Source organism: Pleurodeles waltl, chromosome 1_2, assembly GCF_031143425.1.
Source record: "Pleurodeles waltl isolate 20211129_DDA chromosome 1_2, aPleWal1.hap1.20221129, whole genome shotgun sequence".
Lineage (NCBI taxonomy): Eukaryota > Metazoa > Chordata > Amphibia > Caudata > Salamandridae > Pleurodeles > Pleurodeles waltl.
The window spans coordinates 316,925,540-316,941,453 of record NC_090437.1 but is presented as its reverse complement, the minus strand read 5'-3'; the positions used below and the strand labels follow the sequence as shown (position 1 = coordinate 316,941,453).

At 42.0% G+C, this 15,914-nt stretch overlaps 1 protein-coding gene across 2 annotated transcripts in view; it reads right to left on the bottom strand.

Moving 5' to 3' along the window:
- TTC39B (tetratricopeptide repeat domain 39B) overlaps nucleotides 1-15,914 on the bottom strand; it is a 486,814-nt gene that overhangs the window by 372,357 nt on the left and 98,543 nt on the right. The window contains exon 2 of one of the 2 annotated variants that reach the window (XM_069238785.1): nucleotides 4,039-4,117. The exons of the other annotated variant lie outside the window; for it this stretch is intronic. Within the exon in view, the coding sequence (XP_069094886.1) occupies nucleotides 4,039-4,117 (79 nt within the window). The remainder of the gene's footprint in view (nucleotides 1-4,038; nucleotides 4,118-15,914) is intronic. 2 annotated transcript variants of the gene reach the window in all.

The window sequence follows — 15,914 nt, the reverse complement described above, 5'->3', positions numbered from 1 at the left end:
TGCGCTCCATTTACCATCTCAGAAGAAGAGATGGGCTAGTGTGCCTTATAGGATTCGAACTCGAGACCTCCAGGTCACTGTATATATACTTCATTGCCAAGTTCTGATGCAGTTTGTTTTATGGGGGTGATATGAACAGTTACAAACGATGATCTAGTAGCAGAAAGATATCTGTGTTGAAACAAATATTCTATTGCACACAGATAAACAAAGGCATCCTTGAAACGCTTTCCGTTCACTCTACAATGCTATCAGCTCGGGCTCCTACTGGGAGGTATGGGAAAAGGCAAATAATTAAGACTACTGCTCCAGCAAGATTCCCTTTCAAAATAGAGTATTTCAAGCAGACTTAAATAAAATGTGCGGGTACATTCCCTGCCCCACGCGAAAAATAATTTATGTAGAAAGAGTAATTCGATAAAACACAAGCACAGACTAAGTGGATTCCTGCAGAAGCAGATGGGGCCTAGTAGCTAGAGTTGCTGACCTTGGAATTGGGAACCAAGTTCGAATCCTGGTCTTAGATTAACCTTCCTGTAACGCTAGACAAATCCCTTAACATCCCTGTGCCTATAAACAAAGCCCAGTGTAGTGTGGTTCTTGTGTAAAGAGCTCTAATGCCCACGGATCCATATTCACGCTTCATGAAACTGCAGAAAAAAAAAATCCTGGTTGCAGTATGCCTCGCTGATAATCCCATACACGACTCTGGAGACAGAAATAGAAATACCAAGGTAATAATACATTGTTGTTCCTCACTTTGAGACGCAGCATTTGTAACAGTAGCAACTGAGCCACCCAACAGCATGCAAATGACAACAATCGTTCCGGAAAAAGGCTGAACAAGCAGCAGGGGACCTCTTAAAGTGGCCTCAGTATAAAGAGCTCTAAATATAAGACAGGATTTTTTTGTTGCTGTTTTATATAGCACAAACTCGGCTCAAAGGTATTTGAGTGCTTTGGTTACATTACAGATGGCAGAATTAATGTTTTTTTCAGGCAATCACAGGATGTTGAGCTGACACAGACTCAAAGCTGGCTTCCCTGTTGCAAAGCAAAGTCAACAGCTCTGGCCGTAAGACCACATCCTCTCCCCACTGGCATTGGGTCCACCCCTGAGTATTAATGCACCCAAAGAAGCAAATAGAAGTCAACCCTATGTGACCATTTTTTAGGTCTTGCCTACACAGTGCATTTGCTGTGCTATGAGACATATTATTTACTATCCAGTGGGTTTAGAGCCCGCCTACAACGTATCATTAGTTGTTGTACAATGTCACTCTCATTTGCAATGTTTTTATTGCTTAGCTCTTGTAGCCTTCCATTTCTTTCTTGTGTTAGCTCCTCCCTGGACCACGGACCAAGTGCATGTGTTCTTCCTTGCCTCTGCTCTTTGCTTCAAAAGGCTTTTTTTTTTTTTTTTTTTTTAAAGCGATGCAGTATTATTCCTGGATGTGCAATGTGCTTTTCTATTTTTAACACAGGCATACGGCTCCTTATTTATGTTGCTTTCACCCTATGTGCCCTCTCAACTGACACTTTAGTTACTTATACCCGCCACTGTACTTCTTTATGCCAAGCTACTCTACCGTACTCCACTCTATGCCACTTCACAGTGCACCACACTACAGCACCCTATGCCACTCCATGCTACACAATTCCACTCTACTCAAAGCTACTTTATGCCACTCTAATCCACTCTATGCCACTCTATTCTACATCACTACCCCATACCACTCTACTCCACTTTATTCCACTGCATGCCACTCTACACAACCCTACACCACTCCATGCCATGCTCTTAACTTTAAGCCATGATGAAAAGGATCCACACTGCTGTACAACATGGCTAAAAGTCATTGGCAAAGCCCACAGCTCTCACATAGGCAAGACTTATTGGTTTTGCCAGTGTTTTTTTTTTGGTTTCTATGTTTACACCTAAGTTATTTGATGTCCTGGTTTTGAATTTGTATTTTGTATGCAGGGTAAACATTTTCTTGATGCAAAATGCAACACTGAGTGCCGATCTATCTCTTTGTGCTTTGGGTAATTTTCTTTAGCATACTGCTCAGGTTTCATTCACTTTTCTTTCACTACGTATATTATACGCAGAAAATATGCAACAAAATCAAGGTCTAGTCTTACATTATTTTTCTACAAAGCTTTTTTTCAAGAACATGGCTTATGCCCCGACCCAGCTTTTCAGTGCGAGACTATCAAGATTTTAGCAAAAATCTAATTTGCAGTAAAATCGTGAATGGGATTAAATTAAGCCAGTATGGTTAATATATTTATATGGTTAAGTAGATATAATTTTATTGCAAAAATATTAAATTCACAATATAAAGTCTTTATTTTATAAATCTCATTAATTTAATATTTTGACAAATTGTCCAATATCAAACACTCTGCTGCCTAACACATTATGCCACTTTATGTGCAATAAACTGACACATCTATGTAAGATAATAATATGGAAGCTTCCGTTACTGGCCTTTTCTGGAGGAATGTAAGGAGTTTTCATATGATTTTCTTTTAGTAGTGAAATAGTCCCAAAACTTATAACATCACGATGGATGGCAAACATGTTGTTGGTTTTTGCGGCTTTGTGCTTCATACAACTTTACACCTGTTTGCTCTTCCCCATGTGTTCTTTTTTCATTCTCTGTTACCCCGTTTTAAGTTTCCTTCCAGTCCCTCTCTCCTATTGTCAGTGGCATAACAAAGGGGCGCCCTGCAAAGTACTTTGAGGGGGGCCCACTCCCCCCTGGATCCAGTCAGGGGCATGCTGCCCGTGCACAGCATACTGTGCTGCGGAGGCCCCCTAGAGCTCGGGCCCCCGCACCGCGGGGACCTTTATTACACCACTGCCTACTGAGCAGCTTGCTGTGCTTCATGCCTTTGGGTAGTATGCTGCCACATTCCTTCTCAGCTCCTTGCTGGCCTAGTTTGAGGTGGTGGCCTGGGTTTTCCACAGGGGTGGGGGTGTTTGGGGTGTTACACACCCCAATAAATGTAGTTTCTAGTAAGTAGTTGGGTACAGGTGCTTTCATTCAGGTATGACGAGGTGTTGGTCAGGTTCCACCAAGAAGTTTTATATACAGAGACAAAAACACACATACACTGTCTCTCTCTCTCTCTGTTTTGAAAGTCTTCAAAAATGTTGGTTATTTGGCAAAATATGCGTTTTCTCTCACTTAGTACTCCTGCCAGGCTGCATTCATCTCCCTTTCTGCTGCCCCTCAAGCCCCGCACATATGCCTTGCTTGTCATATAATGTATGTTAACATTATATGCCAACATGATTGTTAGGAAATCTGAAGCTCAGGCTCCAACCCGCCCCCAACCCACAAGCCCCAACCCACTTAATCTTGTTGACAAAGCTACAAGCTACGCCCCTTTCCCGTCTGGTATCCTGCCCTACTCAGAATAGAAACATACGCTGTGAAACTGCTAAGCTTGCTTTGCTCATGTTGAAATATTTCACTCTGGCCTGTACATGTATCCTTGACTATGGTCTCCTATTTACCCTATAGTCAGTTCACTGATGTACCTGTCCTCTAACACAGAAGTAGCCCTGTGCCATTCCAAGCCTCTAATGCAGGGGTCTCCAACATTTTCTATAATAAGAGCTACTTATGTTCAATGATATTCAAAGAGAGCTACTAATGCTATTAGTGACCACAACAGACAAGAATACATTACTGGCCACCATGTCCAGGATTACTGCCAGTAATCACTACATTGCAGGAGTAATACAAAAAAGCCTTTGGCAATAAGTTATGCCTCTACATAGCTAATATGGCTATATTAGCTATAGCTGCAGTGCCTTCTCCCCAATGCCACATGATTTATCATTCAAATATCAGCTTGAAATATATTTTAGAAATTCAGCCATTTTCTTCAAATATCAGCCTATGTGTCTGAAAATAAACAAGTCTTGAATATACACTCTCAGTATTGGTGTATTCATATATATTCATCCAAGCAGAAGCTTCTGATTTAGTAGGCAGGCCTGCACACAGAGGAGCTACTTACAGGGAGCTGGAGAGCTACCAGTAGCTCACACGCTACTCGTTGGAGCAGACTTCCAGGATGTTTGTACATTCTTGATGACCTGAAGTAGTTAACAAAGGTGAAAGTCAATTGGAAGGACATTGCATCTCCACATTTGATGAGACACAGTAGTTTAATATAAAACAAATGCTAGGTATGCCATTTTAGTACTCACAGAGAGGGGCATTCATCCAATTAAACCATGTTGGTGTGAGACGTCTCTTTGCAAACTACATGTTTATAGAATAGTGTAAATAAATAACAGTTTTCTCAGATATCCTTAACATTGCCTGGCTAATGAAGGCTTAGTGATTCAGAGTTTATCACTCAAACAGGACAATGAGCTGCTTTGCATCTGAACCTTGATAATACTTGGACATTTTAGTAAGTGTTCTTCAAAAGATCATCGGCTTATGACAGAGGCTTAAGATGCCCATTTTCATCCATGAAGGAGGATCCTGATAAGACAACAATGCTCAAGATCATAAACTTAACCCTCTGTAAAAATGGAAACTACTGCAATAAATAAAGTACAGCTGATCTGAAGGAGTTTAATAAAAGATTCAATGTAATACATACTATGCAATTAATTCAATAAAACATATTGGGGTGACTAAGGTAATCAGCCTAACTTGTTCTGAAGTTCCATTAATCTGTTGGAGAAAACTAAATTTCAAACAATTCACATAAGCATCTAAAGATATAACTAGAAGCTCTGGACTACAGCTGTAATATGCAGCGTGTAGGAGAGACACCTCTCCAGTTTTACCCAAAGTTTGTATTCTTACAGTAGATATTATTTGTGAAGCTAGCTATGTATTTAGTTTATGGATGGCTGTGTGGGCAGAAGATGAACACTTCCTACTAGGAATGAGTCTCAAACAATGCTCTGAAGTCGAATAGAGCTGTAGCAAACAACTTACAAATGTTATCTCTTGAGAAACTTCTGGAACTAACAGACTTAACGTGACCAGGATGTTAAGTCCATGAGATCCATGACCATCATAGTCAAGACCATAACATGATGGTCAGCTATAAAGTAACTGTAGTAAGAAGTATGAGGTGGCATGGTACAAAAGATGTATGCTTTTCCTACTCTAGTTCCAGAAGAAGGTGCAAACATATTTACAAGACCATTGTCCTGCTTGCCCATAATAGCTATACTGCGGGAATAATTTTGCGTATGCCCACCCTCCAACAATAGAAATGGGAGTTTGTTGGCAGTGAAGGATAAGTCTATGTGAGTACCAACTTTGTTTTTGGTAGAGGTCGCCATCGATTTTTGGTTGAAAGCCCTCCGCTTTATTCTAAGTTAGCCGAAGCTGATTGCAATTTCTGTCAGCAACCGCACCATGGAGGGCTCTCACTGCATTCCTTGTGTGTTAGATCTGGCAGCAGTAGGGTGTTAAGAGGATCAGCAACTGAGACAATTGTGTGTGATGGGTTGGGGGTGCAACAGGTGCTCTCAAGGAGGTTGTCCAATTGATCACTGACACATTTTGAAAGATTTCTAAAAAGCTCCATAGTTGGAGAAAATTTCCAAATCCACATAAGGATTTTCTGCCCCACCTCCCCACATAAACAGGGTGACCTCTATTGTGCGATCCTAGATGTACCAGACAATTAGAAATGTCTACTTTTTAAAAGAAACATGCACATTTTGTAAAAGAAAATATAATAATGTATGCTATTCAATACACTGTTAGAACGGTTTTTGTAATATGTTTTCGTACGAGATGCCCTCTATGCTATGAACTGAAACAGAAAGTGACAGAGGAACAGCAAAGGTACAGATTTTTGCTTGAGAAATCGGACAAATTAATAATAACTAACATTCTATGTTTGCAGAAAAGACTATTTCCCCTTTAATGTGTGGTGGCGATAAACATACAGCCTTGATTCACACAGCATAAGAAATTACAAAGCACTTCAGCTTTTAATGGAGAAAACCAGATGCCACTGCAGAAAACACAACCAGAAGGCATATAAATGAATCTTATGAAGCTACTCCCTCAGCACTACAGCATCCATTTTAGGACATCCTCATTCCTCACTCGTCATCCCTACTTTTCATCCCTGCTTCTCATCCATCATTCCTACTTCTCATCCATCATACATCATCCCTACTTCTCATCCATCATACATCCTCCCTACTTCTCATCCATCATATATCATCCCTACTTCTTATCCATCCATCCCTACTTCTCATCCATCATCTCCTCTTCTCACCCATCATCTCTACTTCTCATCCATCACCCATCATCTCTACTTCTCATCCATCACCCATCATCTCTACTTCTCATCCATCACACATCATCCCTACTTCTCTTCCATCATGCCTACTTCTCATCCATCATACATCATGCCTACTTCTCATCCATCATACATCATGCCTACTTCTCATCCATCATACATCCTCCCTACTTCTCATCCATCATATATCATCCCTACTTCTTATCCATCCATCCCTACTTCTCACCCATCATCCCTACTTCTCACCCATCATCTCTACTTCTCACCCATCATCCCTACTTCTCACCCATCATCCCTACTTCTCACCCATCATGCCTACTTCTCACCCATCATGCCTACTTCTCACCCATCATGCCTACTTCTCATCCACCATACATCATCCCTACTTAACATCCCTGCTTCCCATCCCTACTATTCATCCATCATCCCTACTTCTCATCCATCGTCCCTACTTCTCATCCATCATACATCATCCTTATTTCTCATCCATCATCCGGGGGGGCCTCATGAAAACAAGCAAGGGAGCCCGCACTTTTTCATTTTTTTCCTTTCTTTAATTTTCGGCGGATCCATTGTAACGCCTGCCGAACATTTTTAAAATGCTTTTTTGCTCTTGGGTGGGGGGAAAGGGGGGGGGGGTGGTCATGGTGTCCCTACCATGCCCCCTTTTTTTTGGGATAGTGGAATTGTGACATGAGAGGGGGTAGTGGCAGTGTGAGGGAGAGATAAGAGGGGCAAGTCGTGTGGGGGAGAGATGATAGATAGGGTTGGTGGAAGACCGAGTTAGAGATTTGTTGTTTTGGGTTTGTTTGTTGCAGAATTGTGTAGTGTGGAATTCTGTGGTGAGGTCTGGGGTCTATAGATAATTTGTGTTTGTTAAGTAGGTGAATAGGAGTGAAAAGAGAGCAGCACATGCGTGCAGGTTTAGAGAGCAAAGAAAACCCGTGGGAATGGCAAGCTTGGATCTACATTTCAAATCCACACGACTCTTGTTGCAGCTGTCAGCCCTAGAGTTCTTTTAAATTATATTTTATTAGGAAACAACAATTCTCCACTGGAGCGATTAAAACTAACGGAGTCACCATAACTGATAGATACACGAGGCGTGCGCCAAGAAAATCCATACTGCTCCGCCTCACTCCATGCATTCTTCTGTCAGGCCAAGCTGTGTTGCAGCAGAGTTGGGGGGGGGGGTAGTTACGTACCCTCTGCCGCTTCCACACAGTAGGGCAGAGCAGCTGAGACCCCTGCACCCGTCACAGAGGGCAAAGGTTAATGCACACAATTGAAGCATACGGTGCTGCCACAACCGGGCAGAGACTGCACAATATTGTGTCAGAATAGGCTTCCTCAGTTTGTTGTTACCAGACACTGTGCCAGAGAGTGTTTACCCAGACCACGGTTTCTTATACTTAAGAACATGTGAACTGAGCCAAGACTACCACCTCCATAATGCATGTGGCTGCTAAATGGCCGAAAATTATACAATGACCCTACCAGAATGATACAGCATGTCATGGCCTTTCACATAAATGCCTGCGCATAATTATCTCACACTGTAGTTTCCTTTTCCGACTTGTACTTGGAACCCTTTAATAAAAAAGCACTGGGGGGGTAACAAAGGGCACACAAAAAAAAGAAAGAACTCTTCATGTGACTAAATTAGTCCAGGCACAGCCCAGTGCCCGTGGCCCACACAAGTTCCCGGCGCATACAGTGCCATGCTCACCTGCCCATAGCGTGTGCTCCTCAGCAGAGGCCTACTTCCTGCCGCCATGTCTGCAGCTGCTGGGGTGTGTGAGCCCTATCCTTGGGGGCTGCAGCGGGAGCAGCTCCTCTGTCTTTGTCGTAGGCTGCCTGCCAAGGGGCGGCGTGCAGGCAGCACACCACCGGCTCGCCCCGCAGGCACTGCACATATGCAGTCACAATGGTAGCTGCTGAGACAGTCAAATTGCCGACATTAGCATAACCTACCTAGCAACTGATGGTAGTTGCGTGCTGATTGGTTAAGATTGGATTTGTTTTTGCAAACTTGAACTTAATAGCCATTTAGTGTTTGGAAAATACACAGTTATATTTTATTTATTTTAATTTACTAGATGCTTTTATGTGTCTTTTTATTTGTGACTCCCACTGTGAGGCAATGAAAATGGTTCGACTAATGAAACTTCAGAGCGCCAAAGCCGCCATGGCGCGTGAGGGGGACAGACAAAAGAAAAAAGTAGTGCGCTCACACTAAAGTATATGGCCGATCGTGCAATAATCCATGTCACAGGATCAGTCTGTAAGGTGTAACATAACAGCCTCAAGACGGGACAACTGTAAAGCATATAGCAACAAAATCAAAGGATTTTTGAAACGCAGGGCCAGGAACAAATGAAAGTGATGGGCTTGAGATCCACCCACACAACCACTCACACACAGATTCAGACACTCAGATGAAATATGTTGGAAATAGTATCACTCATCAGTAGTACAGAAAGAATAGTAATTTGACTTATGAAGTCGCTTATCATTTATATTTCATTATCAGAAATGTTTTCAAAACACTTACACTCACTGGATGATGTCATTTGAGATGTCATCACTGATGTCACTGACTGTCATGAGTGATGGAATATGTGAGGTCATGAGAAGTGCATTGGGGGGGTGTAAGTTATAGTTAGCTCAGGTAACTATAACTGCTGAATTTGTATTGTTTTGTACGAATGAAATCTGAGCCTAACTGAAACGTACCTATAACTTTTGTTTTCTTCAGTGAATATAAATATATAAACGCACAAAAACACATACACACTCTACCAAGTTTGCTGTAATGCCTTTCAGATTTTTTTGCTGTATCAAGAAGCAAATAATTAATTTGGGAAATGTCATTTTAACTCTTAAAATTGTTTTGGGCCAATCCTTTGATGGAGCTGCATGAATTCTGCAATTCCAAACACAAATCGGATGACATTTTTTATTGAAATTACTCTCAAAGATTTGTCTGAAGTGCCAATGTTATTAGGAAAATAAAAAATGCTTTTACAATGTAAACTTTGACCCTACCATAACTATCTATATGTATGAGAAACAGCGTGAGAGACAAAGACACATGCATAATGGGTAATTGTGTAATAGTATTTTGGTCCTATATTATTATTGAAAGGTCTTGGGGACATTACAAACCATGAGGCTGAAGAGTTAGTGGATTTTAAGTTTCATCAGAGCCTAAAGATGTTATTATAGTTCAATATATACATTTTGTGTTTCACCATTATTTCGGGATAGTTGGCTTAAACAAACATGTTTTTCTGAACACGTAAGTGTTTAATGAAAACAGTGATGGAAATACTGCACTTTGGTTATTTGGAAAAAATGAGAAAACAATTATGAAGTTAAGGGTGCAGAAAATACATCATCCTTTGCTTTGTTAGAGAGCACGTTATGACTGTGGAAGGGGGGAGATGTTGAAACCTCTCTAAAAGGAGCAATTAACTGGGCACTGACTGGAAATTGGAACTTTTATGTTTTTATTTACCATCCATTAGTAAAAACGGAATTGAAAAATTGCAATAGTAAAGCTGTGTACAGTGGTTTGGGGTTCTCGTTATGACAATGAACCCCATGATTTCAAATGTAGCCATGAAATATTTTTTGACATGTTCCCCATTAGAAAATTAGATTTTGGATACTGCTTCAACACATTAGATAAATCATGTAAAAAATGACTCCCTGTGAAAAAGGAAAGCTTTTATTGAAACTGCTGTGTATAGTTCAGGCCAACAGAAGAAGCACTGGAATGTATATCTAGAACAATTCAGACAATCGAGGAACACAAAAGAAGCGGTAGGTCGCTATTTAGAATCATTTGAAACTTAATGGAAAGTGGGTGAGGTTGAAAACCTAAGCTAAATATTTAAAAGATTTTGGCTCAACTACAAAAACAGAAAGCATTGAACAGCAAACAGAGGACTTGAATACGGATGTATGATGGAACAGCGCATGCGCCAACCACTGAACAGTGACTGTGTTGTTTCCACGAATGCCTTTACCACGCATGCCTTTACGACGATTTTTCGTTGTAAAGGCATGCCCAGTAAAGGCATGTGTGGAACGGCATGTCTGGTTTTCGAATGCCACCCCCCCCACCCACGCTACAAACACAACTACCCTGACCCCCCCACCCGCCCCTAAAAACTACCCCGATACCCACACCCACTCTGAGCCCTAAAACCTACCCAACCTCTCACCTGCCCTAAAAACTGACCCCACCCCAAAAAACAAAACTAGCCCACCCGTAAACAAAATGTACCTCGTCCCCCCAACCCCGCACTAAAAATAAAGCTACCATGACACCCCCACTGCTCTAAAAATAAAACAGCCCCGACCCCACTCACAAAATTAAACTACCCTGACCCCCTACCCTCCCCTAAAAACTACCCCAATACCCCCCACCCACAGCCCTAAAACCTACCCCAACCCCCACCCTAAAAACAACCGACCTCCACCCCCAAAAATAAAACCACCCGGACACCCCACCCGCCCTAAATACAAAATTACCCCAACCCCCACCCCGCTCCTAAAATCTCGCCCTAAATACAAAATTACCCCGACCCCCCAACTCCAAAAACAAAATTACCCCCACCCCTAGAAATCCACCCTAAATACAAAATTACCCCAAACCCCCTCTTCGCCCTTAAAAACAAAATTAGCTCAAACCCCACCCATAGAAACCCACCCTAAATACAAAATTACCCCAGCAACTAAAAACAAAATTACACCGCACTTCCCCACTCCTGCCCTAAAAACAAAACTGCCCTAAAGCTAACCCCAGCCCCACTTACCTGTCCGCATCCTCTCCCGATGCCAACTCTCCTTTTCTCTGCCTTATCCAGGCATGGGCTTTGTTCAGCACATGCGTGGGTAAGGCAGAGAAAAAGGAAGTTGTTGTTAACGCAAGCGCGGTTCAGCTTGCATTAACAACGTTGTTGTGGTTCCGGAGTCATTCCGGACATTTCTCCTTGAATACCAGTATCCAGGCTAAACAGATCCAAAAAGGACATTATTCAATGTATCACTTTTCCAGCGGATGCCTGGACATGGACACCTACAAATCTTTGTATAGATAATCACACAACATACTCCCCCCTCCTAAGTCCTACAATCACCTAGCACGTCATGTGACCCAAAACACCCATTTGTCCCGAAAAGAGCCTAACATGATCTGTAAAAATAATCACAAAGCTTCTGTTGCTTTCTCAAAATATTTCTAGTTGGATAATAATTCAAGTACAGCCTGACTAATGCTGTCTGCCGGCAGCAGTAAAAGTGCAACATGCTGTTGGTGCATACTGCTACAATTAAACCACTGCGTCGTAATACCATAGAGCAAAAGACTTTTGTTACCAGTGTAAAAGTAGTGTCTTAAATATTTTTTTTACTTCAGAGGCACAAAATACATGGGCATGGATCTAGAATCAGTGCTTAACTTGTATCGGTGGTTGGAAGTGGTGGGCACCAGCACTCCTATTAGGGACCAAGACTTTTTTCTATCATCACCCAGAGCATGAAACACAAAGCAGAAATTGGTGACAGGCGGAGGAAGAGAAACACACAAAAAAACAATTGCAGAACGCAGGGATGAAAAGAATTTGCAAGAGAAAGATAGCATGACAGAAGTGTATGGTGGGCTCCTTGGAATTCGATAGCCCAAGCGTTCAACGGCATGGGTAGGGGGGCTCCAAGGAAAAACGCTGGACTTTGCATTCTTTTTTTGCAAATACAGCACTAATGAGCATTAACTAAATAATTTTCTGTTGCGAAAGATATCAATGGAACTGCATGGAATTTGGTTATCGTGAAGCAAAGCCACAAGGAAATACTGCATCCCTTGAGAACTGAGTATTGGTTCAAAAGATTCTGTAGAGTAAGGAAGGTCGGAGAGGGTACTTACATACTTTTAAAACAGATTTCCGCTCAGGACTGTAAGTAACAAACGACAAGCAGGCGGCAGCTATCAACTGCTTGAGCCTTAATCCTGCTAGGTATTTAGGGCCAGGGAAACTAGAAATGGCTGCAGTAAGAGGGATGAAATTCCAAACACCACGGGCTGCGCAGAGCTAAAGTGCAACATGATGAACGCTAACGGGTACATGAGAGCACTGTGGAATAGGATAGGTAATGTGACCTCGGCCAGCCTTGTGAAAGGGATTAACTCACAATAATCTTCAAAGGTCAATGCTTGCCTTTTCCTTCCACTGCGCATAACCAGGAGAGGTGTGCACCACAAAAAGAGGTGCTGGGACAATTTTCAGAGTGTGGGTGCTGCCACCAGTGTTACATCGCTGAAGTCATATGGACTGTGAAAAATCCAAGCATCCCACAAAGAACACCTGCAGCAAAAGAATCATGCCCTTTCAGAAGGAGTGTGGTAAGGGGGTGATATGTAGCCGGTTGTGCATTTTGGAGCACAGGGTCACAAATGTATTACTAAAGCTTTGTGGTGTAGAGCACCGCCATTTACAAACAGCACATTCCTCATTGAAATGACCACAAAATCTGCACCGACATGCAGCTTTACTGATAAAGATATGAAGCCAACAAATGATAATGTGTGGAAATCAGGTTTCAGCCATTTGCACATCCCAAAATAAAGTGTCTTGATTTATTTTGATCTTATTAAAATCTTGGCTTGTAGTTCTGAAGTGTGATGGAAACAATGTTGGTCACTTGTGCCTTACTAACTGCCGATATATTATTATGAAATATATATACTGTTCATATAAATGTGTTCACATGTTGTGTGTTAGAAAAAAAACTGACACTCTATAGTCTTTCCTTCCACACTCCCTCTACACTTGTCAGATATTTCACGCTACAAAATCCTTCGCACTGAAACAAAAAAAAGGAAACACCAATCTCGTGTTAAAATGACAAGTAGATTATTGTCAGAAAATAGCCTGAAGTTTGACATGTGCCTTTAAATGCACAGCACCAAATGTGACAAGATAGTAAGACAATGTAAAGGCATCGTTATTGCTCAATCTCTTCTGAACTCCAAAGCAGCAACGAGGGGTGAGGACTGGTACTTCCGAACGTTATAATGGCTTCATTTAAAATTGACAACAGTCAGTACCCCGAGGGGGGCAGAACCTCTTTCACCCACATCAAGTAATCAGATGAAATATACTAAGGGTAGGCAGTTGAAACAAATTTGAAGTAGAAAAAATAGGCCACCGATTTACTGCACTCCGAATTTGTTTCAACTGCCTACCCATACTAGATCTCACCTTCCTAACTCAGCATATTTATTTTGTGGGTGCTGCAGCATCCCTAGCTCCTCTACTTCCAGTGTCTATGACCAACAGCACAGATGTCAAAATCATGTTTGCTGCCTTTATCTCATGGAGACCCAGTGAGATTTTAATTGTGAACGTGCCACGGAAAAGGCTGTAACTCAAATGTTCATGCTTAATTATGAAATAGGGTTACGCCATGTCATAAGGATGTGTATGACCCATTAATATAGCGTTATATTGCTTTCTTCATCAGAATAACTTTTGGGGAATCTGAGAGCCATATCTCAGTTGAATGTTTGGTTGTGTATGGTTAGCCTAGAGTTGTTAGACGTTTATGTTTGTAATAGTCTGTGTGGGTGGACAGCGTGGTGTTTGTCTGCCAGTCTAGTTCTGGAACTCTGGGGATTAGAATGATAGAATGCTGAGGGCCTTCAGTTGGCAGTTGAAGGCTCAAGCGGTGGCTGGGGTTTTTATCCTTGCTCTCTAACTTGAGAAATAAATATCGTGAAGAAACCATCGCTAGTCCTGCCTCTTGTTACCGGACACAATTTGGCGACGAGTTCGAACTCATTGACGAGTCAAAGGCTTTTGGTTAGGATAAACCCCAACGCCTGGAGCAGACAAGATGCGACAGACAGGAACCACAGGATCCGTGAAGGCAAGAAATCGGAGTCCACCAGAACTCTCTTTGGACCTGGTCAGCCTGCGCGATCTCTTGCTTTTACCCTTGTGGCTTACCTTGGGGATTAGCGATCAGCCATCGCGAGCGCTCCTCCCCGTGACCACACTTCGGTTCTGGGTTTCTGTCCTGCGCGCGGCCCAACCATTTCCGCGAGCGCTTCACCTCGCGACCGCTCCTCGGTCTCCGAGTTACTGTGCTGCGCGCGTCATTCCACGAGAACGCGTGCGCACCTTGCGGCACAGTGCGTGGTTTCCCTTGACGACGGGAAGCTTTGTGACCATCTCCATGGCAACGGACTGACGGAGCCGAGACGGAAGAGTTATATATGAGTTTTTAAGCAGTTCAATGGAGATTTTAAAGCAATAAACAATTCTAAAAAAGCAATAAAACTATAAAACTAAACTATAAAGTATATAAGATAAAAATATATATATAAAAAAAAAAAATGCAGAACGTTCCAGCACCTTCTTTCTTTTTAACAACTCCTGGAAACCCACCGATCCCTTGGATCAAATGGAAAAATGTGTTTACACACTATGCAAGGGTGTGTGGAACTTCACTGAATGCAGAAAGAAAAACATCCCTGTTGTTACATTGTTTAGGATCAGAAGGTCAAGAAGTCTTTGAGCATCTACCTGACCTATCGGAACAAGAAGCTGCAGGCTTAAATTAATTTGAAATATGTATTAAAAAATTAGACTTGCACTACTTGCCAAAGATAAGCACCATTCTTGAACGTTTTCATTTTGGTCGCAGGCAACAACGCATAGGAGAATCCATAGAGGAATACATCACTGAGTTACGGAGCTTGGCATCTACCTGTAACTTTGGAGCTTCCCTCGAGGAAAGATTGAGGGATCAGTTGATGTTAGGATGTGTATCAGATAAACCATGGGAGAGTATGTGGCACAAAAATAACCCATCATTACAGGAGGTCATTGTTGCGGCGAAAATTTTTTAACACTCAAAAGCATGTTCAGAAGTATTGAAAAAAGACATACAGTCTACTGACAGTGGACTTGGACATCAGAAAGGAGATCTGGTGCAAGTAGTAAAGAACTCTAGACCTTTCCGTCAACCATTTGAGGCTGATACCAGCAGCATGAAGCAAGTGAAAGGAAAGTGTTTTTGGTGTGGGAATGAAGGACATTTTACCAATAGTAAAATATGTCCTGTTTGGAAAGCCCAATGCAAAAAATTGTGGGATGAAGGGACACTTCATGCGATGCTGCAGATCGATGAAGAAGCAAAGGGAAGTGCAGGAGGTAGATGTTATACACAATGAGGAGAAGATAGAAAATGAGCACTATATTTTTCAGATTAAAGGTTTTTCTGGGAATGGCCCGTTGGAAGTTGTTAAAGTGAATAACAGCTCTGTTAAAATGTTATTTGACTCAGGTGCCAAAATAACTCTCATTCCCAAAACTTTCTTTGACCAAAAGTTGTCTGGCAAGGTCCAGTTATCTGCTCCGGACAATAAACCAAGGGGATATGGAGGTGTTCCTATACCCTTACTTGGATACTTTTGGGGCACTATAGAGTTTAAAGACAGAATAGTTCCAGGGAAAATGTATGTGTCAATGAAGGGTGACTCCCTCATCAGTTGGATGCATCAACGTGACCTTAATGTGTATTTAGATCCC